At 45.5% G+C, this 21,144-nt stretch overlaps 1 protein-coding gene across 2 annotated transcripts in view; it reads left to right on the top strand.

Annotated features, from left to right (window-relative positions):
• CLMN (calmin) overlaps nucleotides 1-4,513 on the top strand; it is a 104,699-nt gene extending 100,186 nt beyond the window's left edge. The window contains exon 15 of one of the 2 annotated variants that reach the window (XM_074326979.2): nucleotides 1,245-4,513. In XM_074326979.2, the coding sequence (XP_074183080.2) occupies nucleotides 1,245-1,409 (165 nt within the window). In that variant the 3' untranslated portion in view covers nucleotides 1,410-4,513. Of the gene's footprint in view, nucleotides 1-1,240 lie in introns of both variants that reach the window. The other variant, XM_019746226.3, reaches the window with a different exon arrangement.
• The last annotated feature ends 16,631 nt before the right edge of the window (nucleotides 4,514-21,144 follow it).

Raw genomic sequence — 21,144 nt, 5'->3', positions numbered from 1 at the left:
TAATCCCTAGAACTCTACCTCTCTGCCTCCTTACAAAGAAGCAAGACCTGTTTCCCTCCCCTGCCATAAAATAGAAATATTAATTCAAGGTTTCCATTAGGCTTGACATACTCATAGGAAAATAGTGCTTTTAGCTTTTATGAGATAAAGACTTTGAAAATTGAACCTGCAAGGCTGAGAAATGCAGTCGTACTTTCCATGTTTTCAAGCATTTATTATTTCAATAAAAAACCGTAGTTTAAGTATTCTGTAAAAACAGATTTAAGAAAGAGAAAGAAATTCTGTCAGTTGCCCGTTATCTGCCTGTGAATTACTCAGTTTCTAGAACAAGGCAAATGTTTCCTCCATTCTTGGCCTAGCCTGTCACTGGGTCAGGACAGAGTCTGGGGATGAAGTGGGTTTCGCTTCTCAATCTCCATCACATGCCCCAGATAACCCGAAGAAGCTTACACGCTCGGCTTCCATAAATACAGCTTCAAGCAGAGGTCCCCACCCCGCCTTCCAATCAGATTATGGCCCTCAACCCTTTCCTTGGTGGAAATTTGGAGCTGTGATTGGTCTCCACACAGCTCCCTCCTGGGTTTTATCTGCCAGGCAAAAGCTAAATGTCATTTTAATGCTACCTTCTGTCAAATAAAAGAAGAAAGATAAATCTGACCAAAACCAAATCTAGTAATTATTTTGAAGGTTATATTCCAAAGCTAAACACCAAATTTGGTGGTGGTAGGATGTGTCTCTGTTTCTGATGGCTGTTTTTAAGTGATCTGTAGTCTGGGAACTGTCTGTTCCTTTAGAGGGCTTATCAAGTCCCCTCTGTCACTCACTCATGATAGAGCTCAGTATCTAACTCTGCAGTAAGGATGCAGTGGAGGAAAGGCAGGTGCCCTAAACTGGCAGTTAGACCTGGCCCAGAGTCCCCGGCTCTATCACAAAGTAATTGTTGACCTGGGGCAAGCCACTCCACCCCATGAGTCTCAATGTGCCCATCTGTGGAATGGGCTAACAGCTCCTCCCTCTTCGTGTTGTGGAGAGGAACTGAGTATGTGTAAAAGCTCACAGGGCTGCCTGGACTCCACCCCCGCCCCCTTGGGTCTACATGCAATGTGAGGCCTCTTGGACGCCTCTCTGGGCAGCCCTCAGCTCTCCAGTTGGGCAGTGAGGTTGGAGTACGGGGAGCGAGTGGGGTCCTCTAAACTGGGGACCTGCTTGTCACTGCCTTGCCTGTGTCTTCCTTCTGCAGGAAGGCCAACCACTCCGGAGAAGCCACACTGCCAGAGAGCCATAGTCTGCAGAGTGACTCGCTGACACAGTTTGTCCAGCAGCCGGACATGATGTATTTTATCCTCTTCCTCTGGCTCCTGGTATACTGCTTGCTGCTCTTCCCACAGCTGGACGTGAACAGACTCTGATGCGTGTGTCTGCGTAATAAAAAGACCTGGCCCTGACGGGGTGGGAGTCTTTATACTTTATTTTATTTCAGGTTCTGGACAGAGCACCTCTGCAGACAGTCGAGGACCTACCAGGAAACTTGGACTCGCCGCTTTGTTTTCATGTTTCCTTTTCCTCCTGTGCGTCTTAGCATGCTTTATCTCTGGCTGCGTACTCAACACTCAGGGGTATGCCGGATCCTTGGGTGGGCTTTGTTCTCGCGTGCCTTGCTTTGTCAGTTACTAGTATTTAGCTATAACCCGGGTTTTAACCCATATGCAGGTTTTTAAGGTCCAAGTTACTTACCTCTCAGGTGAGGGTCCTCCTGACGAGAAAGAGGGTGGATGCCCCAGGCAGAACCTTCACTGGGAAGAAAACTGCCACGTTTTTATCCAGGAGGGGATGTTTGGGTAAAGGTGCCTGGTGTCCACGCCCCTGTGTGGTCTAGGGGGACATCTGAGCAGCACACAGCTGCCAGCTCCAGGAAAGGATGTCTGGGAATGGCAAAATCCAAGGAGGAAAGTGAAAGTTGTGTCGTGAGCTGCAATGTACTTTTTTTCACCCTAGTTTTTTGTTTTTGAGTAGGAGGGTGGGATGCTTTTTAAATTTACTTTTGCATTGATTGAATTGAGGTAAAGTGGTTATTTTCACCAATGGAACCCTCCTTTTAAATGAATTCTTTTAATGATAGATTAAAAGCTTAGCTCTGGCTGACACAGGGCAGGCGTGGGGTCCCTCCCACTTTGCCTCAGCAGCCCCCTGCCTTCCATTGCTGGCTCCTGAGGCATCTGTGCCAATCCCAAAGGCCCCACCGAGCACTGCAAAAAGCCCTTAAAAGCCTGAGGGTTGCAGAAGAGGCTGGGCTAAGAACAGGCTCCAGCGGATGTTAAGGCTGGAAGCAGCCCAGTGGGATCCTGCCCTGAGAAAGCCTTTGTGTCCACCTGCGTCAGAATGCAGTCTCGGCGTGGGCAGGCTTTGTGGTCCTGCACAGTGGGTTTCTTGAAAAGGCTTTCCGGAAAGCATCCTGAGAAGTAGAGCAGAACAGGTGGGTGGTTTGTGAGAAACAGAGGCATCCACCCGCCCTTCTATCTTCTGCCCTGGGCTCCCTCCGCTCCCTGTTTCCTTCAGAGGTGTAGGTCGGAGGTGCAGTGCTTCCTCTCCCATTGTCCTCCCCCAGAGGGCATGTGACAACTTACAAAATTACAAACTGTTAGGTCAGGAGGGGCCCTCAGGGCCAGCTGAACCCAGAGAGGCAGAGTGGATTAACCGAGGGCACCCAGCCCACCAGGAGCAGACTTGGCAAGCACACCCAGACCACCCACCCGGTGCCCATTCCAGAGCTGCCACCTCTTTCAGGGAATTTCCATTGCACCCATGGATGTCCTAAAAAGATAAAATGATTAGATAAAAGTGACCTCCTTTAAACAAAACCAGAATTTTTAGACCTTTGTTTTGTTCTTGTATCTTTCCCGTGAGGAAGTTTTAATCACTTCCAAGTGCATCCCCTATTAGTTCTGGGGGACCCTCGACAGCTGTTTGTTAGTTGACATACCAGCATTGTTCTCACTCCAGGAATCACGTTTCTCTATCAGCAAGCCGAGGACTTGCTTATTCCAAGCAGTGAGGTTCAAGTTTACAGAATTCCAGCATGGCCAAAAGAATTTACATAACACATTTGAGCCGATGACAGCCAAAATCTGGCCTCTAACCCACTCTGAATACAGACTGCCTTCTCGCCTGGAACAAATCTAAGCCTTCCCAGCCGAAAGCTGTTGGGAGCTTGGAGTGAGTCCATCTTGAAGGCCAAGTGTCCCATGGAAAATGAGCTAATTAATGAGTGCCCTGGCATCACTGAAAGCTCAAAGATACAGATAATAAAAATTATGTGTGTGATATTTTAGAACTCTGGACACCATGCAGTGCTTGCCCAAATTGGATGCTTTAAGAGCCAGAGAAGAGCTGACCCAAACGTTAATCATTTCATTTACGGGTCTAGACTTTATTCAGAAAAATCTCTGCAGGCTTCTTCTCTCACTCATTACAACCTGTAATATTGTATAAAACCATCCACTGGCAAAATGCCTAAAAGTCATTTGGTTCAGGTTGGCAGCAAACTGATTTTTTTTTTTTTTTTAAGAAAAATAATTCTCATTTGAGTATGGGCTTATATGGAAGACTCTGGTTATAAAAGATGGATATAGAAACCTGCAGGACAAACCACCCCATGGCTTGTTTTTTTATTTTATTTTTTTAAGCGTTTATTTTAAACTCTTATCCAAGTAATACATGTTCATAGTTTCATAAGAAACAAACACACAAGTTTTTAAATGAAAACTAGCAGCCCCCTGAGTCTTGCTCCCTGGAAGTAACATTTTCAATTCTTAGGTGTTTCTTCTAATATTTACCTTTGCATTTCTATATAACATGATTATACTTTAATTTTTTAAATTAATTTCGAAGCATCTAGTTACTTGCTCTTGTGGTAGATGAGGCTGTTGCTCTTACCCATCCCCCACTTTGTTTTTCCAGTACAGTTAGTCATATTATTTGGTGCATCTCTATTCAGTGTGGGTGCGAAAGGACTCTGCTCCTGAGTCAAGTCGTGTGCTTTCTTGTCAAATTTTTCCCCCTTGATTTGATTTTTTGTAGGTGTGGCACATTCTTTAGTAACTTCCTAAGAAAAGGAACATGGGAAGTAAATGTTGTAAATATTTTGAGGTTTTTGCATAACTTAAAATGTCTTTATTCTGCCCTTTCCCAACGTAGCTAGGTAAAAAATTGCAGGTGGGAAATAATGCCCTCTCCCCACTCCCCAATGGGGTTGTTGAGATTCTGGTGCCATTCTGATTCCCAAGGCTTTAGGTGTGGCTTGGGTTTCTCCCCCTCCCAGGAGACACTTTAATATCCCTTCGTTGTTAGGTGCTGAACTGTCTTGATGGTGGTGTACCCTTGATGGTTTACCTCATGCTGGGGTCTCATGGAAAATGTCTCAAGTTTTCCTGTAATTGTTCACCTTCTTTCTTTCTGGACTGCCTGTTGTTCCAATGTTGGATCTCACAGATTAATAACCCTGTGATATTTTTCATCTTTTCTGTTTCTCGACTCTATTTATTTATTTATTTATTTTCTGTCTGCTTTCAGGAAGTTATTCAGCTTTATCTTCTCAATATCCCTGCTGAATGTTTTTTGTGTGTTTTTTTAATTTTTAATTTCCAAATCAGTTTTGTTGTTCTCTCTCTTGTTTCTGTTTTGTAGTGTCCTGTTCTTGTTTCACGGGTGCAGGTCTGATCTCCCTGTGGCTGTTCACGCGAGTAGGGTTTTGGGAAGTTCTTTTGTCCTCCCTGTATTACCTTTCTTTCCTGTAAGTTTCCTTTCTCTCGGTTAGTCTCAGTGTCTTTTGTGTCACAAGTTTTCTTCAAATATCTGGTGACCCTGTGGATCCGCTCGCGTTTAATAGTCGTGCATCTAAAAGATGGCTGGAAGCTCTGTGTGTCATCTTGGTGGGCTTTTCTGTAGGGTCACCAAGTGGGCACCTGGACTCTTCATGGGAGGACCCCACATACCCATATTTGCAGGTCTTTTCTCTAGGGTTCGTTTCCTTTCTTTAGAGACATTCCCACTTCTCTCCTGCCTGGGAAAGAGGAACATACACAAGGCTGCTACTAGCCTCTGCTGTGCCCTTGTGCAGTTTCAAAAACAGGCTTCCCCTCTGGGTGGATGACTTGGCAAAAGGTGTCCCTCTCTGGGCAAAAGTCATCCAATGGGCACTTGGCTTGCCTGGCAGAGGGTACCTATTGCCCATTCCTTCAGGATGATGCAGCCCTGAGCGAGGATAAGGCTTGAGGAGCAGAGCAAGGGCTAGATTTTAACTCCCAATTACCCTCAGCCAGGCGCCTTTGTGCAGTGCACAGACTGGAGGGCCGTACACACCCAGAAGTCCCAGCACACACCCCAGTGCCCGAGTCCTGACCTCTGAGCAGTGAGGCTCATCGCAGTCAGCATTCAGATTCACTGAATGGCTCCTGCCTGGCTGGGCCTGGTGTCCCTGGGTTGGGGTCCTTTAATTTCTCCACACAGTGGGACTGCTGCTGCTGACGGCTCAGTGGCATGTCTCTGCAGGGGTGTGGTATCAGGATTCCTACCCCCGGCCCACTCCTCCAGCAGCTCTGCCCCTGCCGTAAATGGGTTGTCGTTCCTTGCCTGCTGGTGTCTCCTCGCCATGCCTTCGTCATCATGACTGCACAACTTCCATTCCTTTACCTTTGTGTTCATGGGGTTTTACCAGGGAAGAAATGAGCCCGTGTGTTCAATCCACCGTCTTGAACCCCAGGTCCCATTTGAGCTTTCTCACCACTTGTTCGGCGGCCCAGTGCTCTGTGGACTTGATTGTGAACTTGCCCTGAGTCCAACTGGGGTGTGGTGATGTCCATCCCGCCGAATGTGGTCTGCAGGGTGCCTTCCTCTAATGCGGTGCAGGAGAGGCTGCAGTCACGTGCAGAGGCACTGCTGGAATGCCACGATTAAAACGGTTATTCTTCCTTCTCCTTCTTATTCACCCCTCTCCCCACAAAACTTAGATCCTTGACCTCCCCACAAGCTCCTGTCTATGGAGTCATCCGGTTTCTAGGTTTCCTCTGCCACCCTCACTTCATTCGGAAACCAGTAATCCACCCTGGTGTTAGCCAGAGCACAAACAGGGTGGCCCCTCTGTTGGTTGGCTGTTTGGGCCTGGCAAGCTTGTCCTCTAGCCAAACCCAGTCTCTGTGGGGAGATGGGCTCCCACCAGGACGGGGAACCAAAGAGGACATCCTCACTGTCCCCTCGACAGCCACCCAGCACACGTGCTGCATCTCCCTTTCTGGCGTTCAGCATAGTTCCCCGAATTCTGTCCGCGTGTGGTGCTGGCCTGCTCTTTGTAAGGGGAGAACTGGTAGGAGGCAGCATTTCGAGGCTGCCTGTATAGTTCATCTTCATAAATTCTAGATTCCTTTTGTTCGATAGCCTTAGGGATCATGTAAGGGTCCAGCACCTCGCTTGAGAAACGCGAAAACTGAAGATCAGGAGGGAGAGATGACCAGTCACACTGCTAGTCAGTGCCCTCGGGGTGGAGATCTTGATTCCCACTTAGCCTTTCTACAAAACTGCAGCCTCCAGCCACCGCAGCTAATCTGTGCTCCATCCTCACCAAGGACTCAGGACGCCATCAAGCCAGTTTCTCAAGCACAAGTCAGAGCAAACGAGTGGAGAATGTGTCTTAGTGTCAGAATCTGTCATGGCTTCTTTGGTGAGAACTCTTCCCTCTGCAGTTAGGTCATCGGAGTGTGGTCATGTGACATCACCTCTTTCACGCAAGCTCGGTTTTGCTCAGGCGTCCAGAAGGACTCCAGCAACCCCACCGGAGTTTTGAGATGTGGTCTCTCTGCCCTCCCTGCTTGGAGACCTTCCTCAGGGATCTCTGCCCAATGACCCAAAGCCCCGACGTGGGCCGGCCGTGTCGGAGCTCCGAGCCAGCGTGGCTTCTCAGAACCTTCTCAGTGATGCTCTTGCCAGCAACAAGAGCACATAAAGCTGGTCCGGCCCAGATGCGCTATTTATCTTTCCCTGACGTTGCATAATCTCCACTGAAACTGCCGCAGAGGAAGATTTAATGTTTTGGGCTTGCGCTGCTGCCTGGAACCCCCACAGTGGGCCCTTCCTCGGGTCCATCCAGCTGGTGAGCAGGGCTGCTCTGATGACAGGGTCCAGGGGCTGGGGTGGGAGGTTGAAGGCTGAGAGCTGGCATGGCTGATATCATGCTCATTTGCTGAAAATTGCTGCAGAGTTCGCCTTAACTGTTAGTCAGTGTCAGGGAGCCAAGAAATGAGACGTAACTTCTTCCCAGGGTGCTGAACTCCACAGATCTGCTTGACTCTTGTCAGGCATTTTCTTGAGGAATGACAGCAAGCAGCGCAGGGATATGAGCCTGGTGCATGAGAAGCACGGGCTTTGCGTGGGTCATGCCTTGAATTTCCCATTTCCATCAGTGCAGACCATGGCTTCAGTGAGCCCTTGGCCCTCATGCTCTGAATTTTAAGAGCGTGACAGTGATCTTCAGGCCTTGTCACTTCTCTACCTGCCATTGTGCACAGGACCAGGCTAGGGGCGAGCTTGGTCGAGTAATTGGACGAAGGCCTGGGCACTCAGAGCTCCTGCTCCTCCGAGAGTCAGCACCTGGAATGCCTCTGACTGTTCTGGAATTGCCAGACCCCAGAGTGCTGGGAAGACCGACTTAATTTATGTTCACAACTTGTTCTGAGAACCTTGATGAAAACACACCAGGTAAGCAGTTCTTCCCAGCCCTGGGCTGTGGCATCAATAAGCCAAAAAACATTCTTGTTTATGGGAAAAAGACAACCAGTATTTTGTGCTGTTTGACCACGTTGTCTTTAAATGCACACACAGCTCCACAATCGATGGCTCTGATCCCACTGCTAACTTTGCAAAATCTCTGACACTCGGATGTTAAGTTAAGTCTAGCTGTCATCCAGCGGGGCTCTCTTTAACTGAACCCATTTTTTAAAAAGTTAATCCCTCCTTCTCTGGGAGGTATTACTGGATAGGGAAAAAGGTCAGGGTTGGGAGTTGGCCAGATCTAGGTCTGAAGCCCACCTTCGTCACCAGATATCTGGATGGTCTTGAGCAAATTAACCTCTTTGAGCGTCTTCTGTGCAGAGTTGACACTCTGTACATATTTGTTGATTGAATTATACCTCCTTGCAGCATTGTTCTGATGCTGTAAAATGCTCAGTACCTCCACGGTTTCCATTTCCCTCCTCTCTGGCTTTGAATATCCCTCCTTTCTTGACACTTACTTTCCCATAGTTTCCTCCAACCTCTCTCCAACCCACCGTTGTCTAGCCAGCTGCTCTGCCTCAAATCTCACTCATGCCTTTTACAACAGCAAGTTGAAACTATTGTGCACCCATTCACTCCTCTGACCCTTACAACAATCGTGGGAGGTCCTTATTCCAGACAGGAAACCAAAGCGCAGGAAGGAAAAAGAACAAGGTCACAGAGTATGTGGCAGAACCTGGAACACGACTCATTTTCAGATGCTGATTTTCACCCTAGACTTCACTACTTAGAACATAAAGTTATGTTTGTTCGAATGAGATTCTGATTCTTGGTGACTTTGGCCTAGTTGGCAAGGCGTGGGTGGAAATTCTCGAAGTGGGCAAGGTGGCAGACTTCATGAGTCACGTGGCATTTCCCCACCTCACGTCCTTCCTCTCCTTCCCAAGTTTCTGCACACTTTGACCCCCAACCCCGTATCAGAACTGCTGAATGTCTCCTTCGTACTTGCCTAGAAATGATGAAGGAGGCCAAATTCATGTTTCAGCCTTTGGTTGCGAATTTGCAACCACAATGCCTCTCAGAGGCCGTTAACTATAAAATCTGTGTGGAACACTGAAGATTTCAGTGACTTCAATTAACTCTGCATCCAGCCCCCAGCTCCACCCCTTACCTACGCTTTTCAGAGTAGGGAGTTAGACTTTCTCCTTCAGAAAACAAATTCATTTATTTCATGGTACGGAGCTGAGCACAATTAAAATAGGGATAGAGAACACGGATTACTTGGATGAGAGATAGGGATCATTATTTTTTTCTGTTTTAAGTTTTAAAGTCATGATTTTTGCATGGTTGCCAAAACAAATAGAAAACATTTTGATACTTTGATTCCATTTGCAACAGCTACCACTTGTTTTAGTCCCACCAAAAGGTGTTGAGAACGTGTTTTCTGCAATATTATGCTATAAGAAAGGATGGCCAGAAAATGCCTGTATTCCTAAATGTCATGCAAGGTTTGGGACATTTTCTGAAAAGGAAACTCTGGGAGTGTCTGTAACCTAGAGGGTTGACTCTGTTCCAAAGTAGGACAAGCTGGCTGGGGAATCAGGAACCCACATCCTGGCTGTGACTCACTTGCTGTGACACCTTGAATAATTCATTTACCTCTCTGGGTTGAAAGACCTCCTTTGAAAAGTCTAGATTGAAACATCCAAAGGGAGGCAAATTAGATTATTCCTTTAAAATCTCAGTTAGTGTGCCTCTGTAAGTGTACCTCTGTATTTGTTAAGTGAATTCCAGAGCTTACAGCATTGCTTCTGGCTTTCTTAGCTGAAAAAGGTGCCTCCGGAAAAGGTTTGGTAAAATAAAAGGTAGTCCATTGAAGGTGTGGGGATGAAAGTTAGGAGTAGAATGTGGGAGAGCTGCCTCCTAGGGCTCCCAGAACTGAAGTGGGCTTAAGTCAGCGTCGGGGTCAGTTGTCCAGGAGAATTTCTTTCAGGTGGAGAAGTTCAGCTGCGGGAATAAATAACTGTCATTCACTGGACCTGTCTACTCCTCCCGTCTTGTCCCCTTGTTCCCCCAGCAGGCTCAGATACATAGGCACAGAAATTCCACTCAGAATCAGGCTGTTTGCCTTCTAGCATGGGATCCCGTAAGCCAAAGGCTGGCCTGTTTGTGTGGCATGTCCCTGGGGTGGGCGCGGTACGTGGTGTGGGAGGGGTACCGTGAAGAGACCAGCCCTTTGACCTTGAAATTGCACCATAAGATAACTGCCTGCACCACTCGCGATGGTGCTGGTAATATCAGCCAAAGCCAAATGGTACAAGTGAAAAAATGGTTGTTTCCTACTGTACATCATCGGGACAAATTACTAAACCTGGAAACAGCAATTTGTTCAGAGCACATTGTACTGGGTGATGATAGGTGTTCACTTTTTCAAGGTCTGTAATATGTTTATCAGATTTGAGGCTACAGTTTCTTTTCATGTCATGGCAGGACTTAATGGACAATGTGTGACATTTTTTACTGAGAGCTCTGAGAACTATTGAAAAAAAGTGAAATGTTATTTTGTAGTACAAGGATTATTTTGTCTATTTAGTGTATACATAGCTGTAGCTTTGTAAAAAGGGATCTTTGTAAAAAATTGTATGAATGCACTCTTATTTATTGATTATTGTAAATGAATATATAAATGAGTATTTGCATAATTTATACCTGTGGGAAATTAACTGGAGTATTTGTTATTTGACTGTTTTCTATTAAGGAATTTTAGGCTTGGTGCTATGATGAATGGTCTTGTAAAATTACATGTATTCCTAAGAAAATTTTTGAGTCTAAATTTCATGAACTGAACCGTCTCATTGATACTTCTTATTTCCATGTGTGCCTCTGCCAACCAGAAATTACACTTTCCTTTGTCCCAACAGAGAGTACTGTTGCCAGGGTAAAAGTGAAGCCAACTGGTTGTAGAGATTGTAAGGAATGTACGCTTTTTAACTATTAACCTGCCTTGAGCGTTTGCATGTGAAGCTCCAAGAAGAAGCAATACTAATATTAGTATTAGTAGTAGTTGTGATAGTAATAGTATTAATAGTGACAGCAGTGGTAGTAATAGTAATGTGTAGTAGTGTATTAGTAGTAGTTACCAGCAGTATTAGTAGTAGTATTAATAGCAATAGTAGTAGTAATAATACAGGAGTAACAGTGGTAGTAGTGATAGTGGTAATCATAGTAGCAATAGTAGTGATAGTAATAGTATTAATAGCAATAGTATTAGTAATAATACAGGAGTAACAGTGGTAGTAGTGATAGTGGTAATCATAGTAGCAATAGTAGTGATAGTAATAGTATTAATAGCAATAGTATTAGTAATAATACAGGAGTAACAGTGGTAGTAGTGATAGTGGTAATCATAGTAGCAATAGTAGTGATAGTAATAGTATTAATAGCAATAGTAGTGGTAATAATACAGGAGTAACAGTGGTAGTAGTGATAGTGGTAATCATAGTAGCAATAGTAGTGATAGTAATAGTATTAATAGCAATAGTAGTGGTAATAATACAGGAGTAACAGTGGTAGTAGTGATACTGGTAATCATAGTAGCAATAGTAGTGATAGTAATAGTATTAATAGCAATAGTATTAGTAATAATACAGGAGTAACAGTGGTAGTAGTGATACTGGTAATCATAGTAGTAATAGTAGTGATAGTAATAGTATTAATAGCAATAGTAGTAGTAATAATACAGGAGTAACAGTGGTAGTAGTGATAGTGGTAATCATAGTAGCAATAGTAGTGATAGTAATATTAATAGCAATAGTATTAGTAATAATACAGGAGTAACAGTGGTAGTAGTGATACTGGTAATCATAGTAGCAATAGTAGTGATAGTAATAGTATTAATAGCAATAGTATTAGTAATAATACAGGAGTAACAGTGGTAGTAGTGATACTGGTAATCATAGTAGTAATAGTAGTGATAGTAATAGTATTAATAGCAATAGTAGTAGTAATCATACAGGAGTAGCAGTGGTAGTAGTGATAGTGGTAATCATAGTAGTAATAGTAGTGATAGTAATAGTATTAATAGCAATAGTAGTAGTAATCATACAGGAGTAGCAGTGGTAGTCGTGATAGTGGTAATCATAGTAGTAATAGTAGTGATAGTAATAGTATTAATAGCAATAGTAGTAGTAATCATACAGGAGTAGCAGTGGTAGTCGTGATAGTGGTAATCATAGTAGCAATAGTAGTGATAGTAATAGTATTAATAGCAATAGTAGTAGTAATCATACAGGAGTAGCAGTGGTAGTAGTGATAGTGGTAATCATAGTAGCAATAGCAGTAGTGATAGTAGTAGTATTAATAGCAATTGTACTTGTAGTAGTAGCAGTAGTGTAGTAGCAGCAACAGCAGTAGTAGTAGTGGTGGGAATAGTAGAGTTACACTGCCGCCTGGGTGCCTGGGTTTGAATCCCGGATCTGTCTCTTACCAGCAGTGTGACCTACCGCAAGGTACTGCAGTTACCTGGGTTCCGCAGAACAGAGCCCGAGTCGGGCTTATGTGCATCACTGAGGGGGCGAGTGCAATCCCAAGGCAGCAAGAGTGAGCCAAGGAAGGAGGCAAGGCAAATAAAAGGCCGCGCCGCAAGTATTTATTGCACGTCTGTGTAATAAATGGCAGGCACAGTTCTGGTCGCTGAGAACAGTTATAAATGAAACCAAAGTCCTTGTACTCACAGAGCTTACATTCCAGTGGGGAGAGACAGAAACAAGGTAAGTGAAATATGTAGACGCTATAAGAAGGACCAGGGAAGGAGGACCCGACTGGTGTTGGTGGAGAGATGATACAATGTTACTAGACTAGGCTGGAAAGTCCTCTTTGAGGGGGAGATATTAGACTAAAGCCCTGGAAGAGATACAGGGACAAGTTACTGGAATATCTGGGAGAACAACTTTCCCAGCAAAGGGAGCAGCGAGTGCAAAGGCACTGAGCTGGGGTCGTGGCTGGTGTTTTTAAGGACAATAAAGAACCCAGTGTGGCTAAAGCACAGTGAGTGAGGAAGGGAGAGGTAGGAGCGGAGTGGAAAGAACTGCAGGTCAGGTAGGGCTTTGGGGGCCATCGTAAGGACTTTGGCCTTTACCCTGAGTGAGCAGGGATCCACTGGCGGGTTTTGAGCACATGTTGACTAGCCTTTTAGCAGGCTAACCCTGGCTGCCATGATGAGAATAGACTGGAGAAGAAGGGCAGAGCATAGAGGCCGTCTAGGAGGCCATTGCAACTGTGCGGGAAAGAGATGACAATGGCACAGACCAGGCTGTGAGCACTGATTGGATTTGCATGTATTTTGAAAGCAGAGTTTCTGGGTTTGCTAATGGATGGGGTGTGGGGTGTGAGAGAACGAGAAGGATCAGAAAAGGCTCCAAGGTTTGGCCCTAGCAGCTGGAAGGATGGAGGTGCTAGGGGCTCCCATGGGGGAGACATGGAAGGAGCAGGTTGGAGTTTGAACTTGAGCAGGTTGAGTTGAGATGCCTGTTAGATGTCTCTGCCCTCTCCACGGCCAAGGGTCCTTGGTCCCATGGTATGGGGAGTGCCCCGGGGATGACTGACCATCTGCCACTACTGGGGACGGCCCAGCCCCCGGGGCCCCCTCGCTGCTCTGCGGCTGGGTCACAGGTGAGGCTTGAGAACCTCTGGTGGGTTTTGGAGTCTCAGGTCCCTGGTGCATCCTGAGGCCATTCCCGCTGGCCTCCTGTGGAGCCCCCACACTGGTCTGTCACGGCTTCCACCTCTGCCCCTGACCCCAACACTGCCTGTCATCCTCTCACCCTGCTGTCTTTGCATTTGTCTTTTAATTAAATTTTATCGGGGTGACAGTTGTTAGTAAAGTTCCATAGACTTCAGGTGTATCATCATCTATATTACACCGTATGTTCACCGCCCAGTGTCTGCATTTTTGATGTTTTCAACACAGGTACCAGGAGGCCCTTCATAAACCTGCAGAGTCTGCCTGCTCCCTGCTGGAATGGGGGAAAGGAGAAAATACAGGGTGAAAACACATCAAACTATCAGCTCACATTTAAAAGGTGGGGGGAGGGCGGATAACATAATAGAGCACGTCGCTCTCCAAAGCTTGTAACTAGCTGTGCCTGGTCATGTTTCAACATGGTGGCTTACGTCTTATTTTGGACAGGGTGGCTGGCTATGCCATAAAAAGCTCAAATGTGAAGAAGGAGCGACATTCTTCTTTCCATTAATTGTCATAATATTTAGGATTAATTTCAGCTGCCTCTGACAGAAAACCCACAAATGCATTGGCTTAAACACCATAAAAGTTTTGTTTTTGTGTCTCAAGAGAGGGGTTGGCTCGCCAGCTTCCCTGCCCTTCCGCACCGCTCCCAGTGTTCTGGCTTCATTGTCCCTGGACTGCCATCCTTGCCTTAGTGGTCCGAAATGGTGTCTGCCATCCAAACCACTCATCCGTGCGTGTGCTGGGCTGCAGAATGGAAGAAGAGGCCGTCCTGCCATTAAGATTGTCAGGAGAACTGCACAACACATCAGCTTTCATCTCATCGCCCGAGCTGCTAGAGGGTCAGGAAAGGTGTCCTTTGGGTGAACACTCTACTAAATGAACCACCAACAGGGTGAGGGATGTAGACGGGACAGGCAGTTAGCAGCCTCGGTGACACGTGCCTAAGTCCTGGCTGTCGGGCTGGGCCGGATATGGGCAGCTTGTGCTTTGAGCACTTGTACAGAAGGCCTGCTGCGTGTCGGTGATATATAGGACTAAGACCAAGTCCGTCCTCTGAAGGAGCTCATGAGTAGCTGGAGAGGAAAACGATGCATACGGAACACAGCAACCATTTTGTGAGCGCTCTCCCAGGCGCTAGACTAGAGACCCATGACGTGATCATAAAACTCTCACGGTATCCCAGGAGGTAGGCGGCCCTCCCACGAGAAGGTTAAGGTTGGAAAAAATGGCGTCATTCATGTGCTGCCCAACAGAGTAGACTAAGAACCTGGGGTCACCAGACTTTTACCATCACATCAGCCTACCTTCTGTGCCCCCAGAACTAGCCCCCGAGAGAATGTGAACTGGGTCATGGATCCATAGCTGCTCCCAGACAGGGCTCACGAAGACCCACATGGAGAAAAGAGGCCGCCAGGACTTTGATCTAAGGCCCTCATCCTGCCGCACAAGGAAAACCAGACAGCAGCGCTCCCCTTGCTACCTGCATCCAGGGGTCAGATCTCCCAGGGACCTCACTCAGGTAAGTCTCGACTTTCCCAGGCCTCAGTTCCCTCAAATGTGAAATGGAAATAATGACACCCCCACTGTGAGGATTGAAATGAGCTACTGCCTGTGAAAATATCTAAGCAATAACCCAAGGACAAATGTCCATGATACTATTAGAAAACCATCCGTATTTATTTTCCTCTTAAACAACAGTCTTAAAGCTCCAATTAACTTGTTTTAGAACTCAACCCCCTCCTATCCACTGGTCCTCATTTTCAGACTTTTAAGCCACTGCTATAACCTTTGAAATGTCCTGACACCTTGAATGTTCTAGAGAGACAGCAGCACTTCGACACGACAGTTCTCTCTGGCCCTGGACAGAAATGTCATGAGACTTGACATAGAGGTACAATTAATTCATGTACTGGGGCCTTTATAGCTCTGAAGTCATTATATCTCTGGCTCTTTTCCTTTAAGACTTTATTTTTTAGAGCAGTTTTAGATTCACAGCAATGCTGAGGAAAAAATAGAGATTTCCCATGCATCCCCTGCCCCCACCACATGCACAGCCTCCCCCATTTTTAACGTCCCCCTCCATGGGGGTACTTGGGTTACAACTAATGAACCTACATCGACACATTATTGTCACCCGAAGTCCGTGGTACCATTTGGGTTCATCTCTGGCTTTCAATAATGTCTGTTATTTGTACCAGTTGATTTTAATCACACTATAATGTTTAGGGAAACTTTTTGATAACATTTTCTAACAATTTCAAGCTAATAAGGATAAACAGGGCGAGTGAGTCCCATGGCTTTTAATATAACTGAGAAAAAAGTATACTAGCTGCCAAAATGTTAATAACTTCACATGATGTATGAAATACAGAGCAGATCACAGTGAAATACATAGCTCCATCTACTGTAAATACTTTGAATTGGATAGCTCCGGGTTTTGGACTTTGTGGATCATTGTTTCCTTTCGTAATGAATTTAATTCAGGAGTTTCGTAAACGATGTCGTGCTCAGGGCATTTTTCTGGACTCCGAGGGACATAAGCATAATTAACATGAGGCTGCTGCCCTCGGGATCTCCTAGGTTTTAAGAACAGTTTTAAGGCAGCCCCTCACCCAGGCTGACACTTGCTGATCGTGCTTCCTCAGAAGCTGAGGTTTCAGGGTGTGAAAGGATGAAATCTGCTTTACCTAAAGCCGCAAGCATCGGCGTAGGATGCAATGAAATGACGAGGGAAAGGGACTTGTGGACAGTTTTGGAGAGCTGGGTAGAGAAATGGAAGCTCAGAGGCAAGCTAAGGAGACGCCCGTGTGTTCTTACTTTTCCTGGGGCTGCCCAGCGTTTCAAGGCAGTGAAAGGACATGGTCAGAGGTGATGGTTCTACCCTGGACCAAATCATTCGTTTGCAGTAGCTCTGCCTAAGATGGGTCTGACAGCATGTCCTGACCTGGGAAAACCCACAAGCAACTGCTATCTAGTAATTGAAAAGGATACGCGAGTAAAGACTCTGCCCTGTGGTAGGTGCTAGAATAAAAATATTTGTGATGTTTCTTGAAAGTAGAGAGAAGGCAGATGGTCATTCTGCTGCATACTGGGAGCTGGAGCTGTGGGGCACCAGGTCTCAGAACACGGTGACCTCGCAAAGGAGGAGATGGTTGAGATAAACACTGAAGGATGGTAGGATTTCTCAAGGCACAGAAAGAGAGGAAGGGCATTTCGGGCAAGAGGAACAGCATGAACAGCTGCATAGAGGTGTGAAATTTCATCACGGGTATAGGAAACAGGGTAGGCTGGCGTGGCTAAAGCTTAGTGCCATGGTGGAGCAAGAAGTTATATAAGCAGGGAGCAGCGGTTGCAGCACCTTGAGCTCCAGGGTGAAAACTTTGCAGACACTGGGGAGCCATTGAGAGCTTTGAAGTGAGGCAGAAACAAGAGAGTCATCTGGAAGGAAAGAGGAGGGTAGCTTGTAGCAGGTTAAGACTGGAGGTCAGAGAGACTGGTTAGGAAGATATTGTAATGAATTGCAAAGAGAAACAGAGGATCAGAACCAGGGCAGTGACAGTGTAAAGGGAGGAAACAGAATCACAAGAGGGAGTTCAAGTTCACCTTTGGAATGGCCAGCACGAGGCTGCTCACTGGATTTGGATAACATCTTTAACCAAGACAGGACACTCAGAGAAGGGGTCATCAGGCATTGGATTATGGTCCACCTGTTGGCCCAGTAAATGACACATAAAACACGTTCTATCTATATTATTTATTGGTACTACTACTATTGGTACTATTCTTATTTATCTCAAAAATTACGTCATCTTCTGCTGATTTTTTTTCAGGTATTCATATTCATCGGTAACCTTTAGGAAGTCTATATAATTGGATTTTTTCACATTAAGCAAAATACCTGAGATCATGAGAAAAATTGTTTTATTGCATTTAAGCTCATGAACCCTTAAATCAGAGCCTTTGTAACTTAGACTATTCAAGGTCACCCCATGAAGCAACTGCAAAGCATTGGGATATTACTAGACCTCGTTTCCCTCCATCTACTGCCCTCACACTAGACTGACAGTTTCCCAAAGTCAGACACTAGGACTCATTTGTCATTATGTCTCTAGTCTCCAGGGAAATCTTAGAACATGACCAGTGTGCTCCAAAGCCCTTTGTTGAAGAATGAATGCTTAAATGAACGGATGGATGGGTGGATGGGTAGATGGATGGAACAATAAATATAATTAAATCCTCTTTAAAATCCCTTCTTTTGGATTCAATATAATGTGCATCATACTTGGAAATTGCTCAAATGGTCCAGCCAAGGGGTAGGTAGGATGGCTCCTTGGCAGACACTTAGACATGCTGGAATCCACAATGAACAAAGGCCAAGCTGCTGCCGACCAGAGGCAGCTGCAGTTAAGCCACCTGAGTCTCCCTTTCCAGAGCAGCTTTCTCAGCTAAATAAATTCATCAAAGAGGGCAGGTTTCATCCCAAATAATTTGGGTTCCGTTTCTAATAGTGTTCAGACTTTCTGCAGACTCCACAGGCTTTTCGTGTTAGGCTATTGACTCAGCTACTGGAACAAAACCCAAAATGCCAGTGATTTAAACAAGATCCAAGGTCACGTTTCCCACCTAAGAGTTTAGGTTCCATGCTATTGGGATTCCGAGTTCCTTCTACCATGTAGCTTTGTCGTCTTCAACATGCAGCTTCTATCACCTTGTCTAAAGTGATGGCTACAGTTGCCCACCACTGTGTCCCTAGTCCGGCCCCTGACTAGGGGAGAAAAAAGGAGGGGAGGGAAGGACATCTTCCTTTAATTTTAGGAGTATGACCCAGAAGTTGCACACATTTCTTTTCACATCTCATTAGCCGAATCCTGGTCACATGGCCACACTAGCTACAAGGGATTCTGGGAAATGAAGCATTTACCTGGTTATCCATGTGCCTGGCTAAAACGTCTATCATTATAGAGCAGGGGTCCTTAACCTTTTCTGTGCCATATACCCTTTTGTCAGTCTGATGAAACTTCTCAGAATTCTCAAACATAGTCTCAAAAGCGTTTACATTAAAAAATAATTGTGAAATAGTTGCAACTGTGCTTCTTATTATTGCATCAATAACAAATATGGCCGCAGGTCTAATTACTATACACGTCAAAGTCATGATGAGCATACACAAATTTTTCAGATAGCTACAACTGGAATGTGATATAAAAGTATCTGTGGTTCCGTCTGCTGTCAAAGTCACAGGCTCTATTAATCCTACTGTGGCCATTCATAAGTAAAGAAGGTGCTAAATTTCAGTTCGACGTTAGTCAAAAGAAAGATGTAATTTTTTTTTCTCATCCTGACACATGAACACCCTGAATTCGATTCAAAGGCTTCTTGGGGTCTGTGAACCAAGTTGAAGGACCCCCACTAATAGAATCAGACGAATGGAGACTGGACAGTGCTAAACATGCTGACCACACTCCCCATTTCAGTACATGCCGGGGCTCTGTCGACACACTGCATTAACCAGGGTTCAATGAGGAGACAGAACCACAGGGAAATGTGAAGGAGAAAATTTTAATGTAAAGAATTGTTAACTATAACAGGGATTGGTGTCACGAGAGATTGACTATTAAGAAGTAAAAGAGAACTCCAAGAATATAGAAATTGCAGGTATAAAGAATGCTGAGGGCTAAGAGCCAGACACGATCAGAGGGCTTACTGGAGGGCAGAGCAGTTGCTATGGTGCCAATGCTGGGGGACATACTGGAAATCTCTCCTCTAGGTGCTGGGGAAAGCCATTCATGGAGAAGAATTCATTGGAGGCATCATGAAACCACCAGAAGAAGATTCTGGGTGCTAGGTGCTGGGTACTTCTGACCACTCTGTCCTGCAGAAAGCTAGGCTGTGTGGAAGCCTCCTATACTGTGAAGGAAATCAGAATATGTCACCTCAAAATACGTTACTCTGACATATTGATTATTTTGAATTAAAGGCACTTAAGAAACAGCAGGCACAAGAAAAACACTCTGCCCCTCCATTTTCTTCCTGCAAGCAGGCGATAAATCTCCTGTGTGAAAGGCCTCCTCTCTGTAGGAGGAGGAAAGAAGACATTCTTATCAGCCCAGAGATAGCACCAGGGGAATCTGCAAACAAATCTGGTTCCTGTGAGTTTCCTCCCATATGTTTGCCTTCCCACCTTCCAAGTTTCCCTACCTTGAAAGCCTAAGACTGCTTTCCTTTGCCCTGTCATTTCTCTATAAATGTATTGTTGCTCTTTGTTGAAAATGCTATATACCAGGAATTGTAAGCCACCATTTTGAGATACTTTTGGTTGAAGGTTTCTCGCACGTGCTGTGTGCCGCACATGTTAATGAACTATTTGTTAGTCTCTTGTTAATTTGTCTTTTATCACAGGGGTTACAGCAAGAGCTCAGAAGGTAAAAAGAAAATTTTCTTCCCCTCCACGTGCAAGACTGGACACTGTGGGAGTGGGATACTGGGGATCTGCCTGCCCTGCCGTAACTACTGATGCTCTAAGCTTGGTGGCTGGTCAAACAGCCTTTGTTTGACCACCACTTTGCTATTTTCCTCCGCACTCCGGCCTTGTTTGCCCAAACTGTGGTTCTGGGCTACTACCCAAGTTCTTGGTTGTCCCTGGTTCTCTAGGCGGAGATTCAAGAACAGCCCTGGGTCCCGCTGATTAGGCTGAAACACAGATACTTTGTTCAGCCTTTTCTAGCTCATTCCTTGGAGCCCAAAACTATTATCCAAATGTCTGCACTTATCAGATGGAATCTTATCACAAACTGGAAAATTAATGTGAAGTCATGATGCTGTCTGAGAACCTTATCTGCCACCAGGCCCTGCCCAACAGGCCCTGCCCAACAGACTGAGTGTTCTTGGACCAAGCTCAGACCCGCCAATCTCTTCTGGATCCAGGGAGCCTTGCTGACTCCAGCTTACAAGTGCATTAGTCTTCCAGACCCTGACCCCCATCTTGTTCCTACTCTCGGTCCCTTCCTCTCTGGTCTACTGCTGAGATCCATGGCAACTTGCAGTTAAGGCCATCAGACAACCAACAGCCAAGGTGGCAGAACCTAAGGCTAGCCTTGGGGATGTGCATAGGTGGTTTCTACTGATGTGACGGTTTCTACGAGGAGTCTAGAAAGCCCTCCACCTGAAATATTCCTGGCTCCTTCTTCTAGTCCCCACCTCCAACACACACTTTGTCCCCAGGCTCTCTCCATCCTGGAAATAATATCATTTGTGATTTTTCATTTGGGAGTTAAATCATTGTGATTCCAGAAATCTCTTCCAGAATACTAATACACACCCCTGAGAGTGATAATAAGTCATTATTAGCTATTAACACCCTACAGTATCTTATTTACTCCTTGCTTTCAATAAGCTGTCTGCAAATGGCGCCCCAAGGAAATATGTTGCAGAATACCTAAATCTGGGATGACTATGTATCCAGCTTGCCTGGGACAGTGCCAGTTTATGTGTGTGCTGTCCTGATGTTATTTTTAATAGTGTGTCATTTTACTATTGCCCAGGTTTGGACAATAAATTATATGGTCACCTTAACTAAATGGGGTGGGTCTGGAGCCTATATTTCTATTTGGGGAAGGGAAATCTGGAAGAAGGACCAA

This window comes from Rhinolophus sinicus, chromosome 3 (genome assembly GCF_057876585.1).
Source record: "Rhinolophus sinicus isolate RSI-liver-muscle chromosome 3, RSI-T2T, whole genome shotgun sequence".
Taxonomy (NCBI): domain Eukaryota; kingdom Metazoa; phylum Chordata; class Mammalia; order Chiroptera; family Rhinolophidae; genus Rhinolophus; species Rhinolophus sinicus.
Note: the sequence above shows the minus strand (reverse complement) of the source record. Positions and strands in the feature narration are given on the sequence as shown.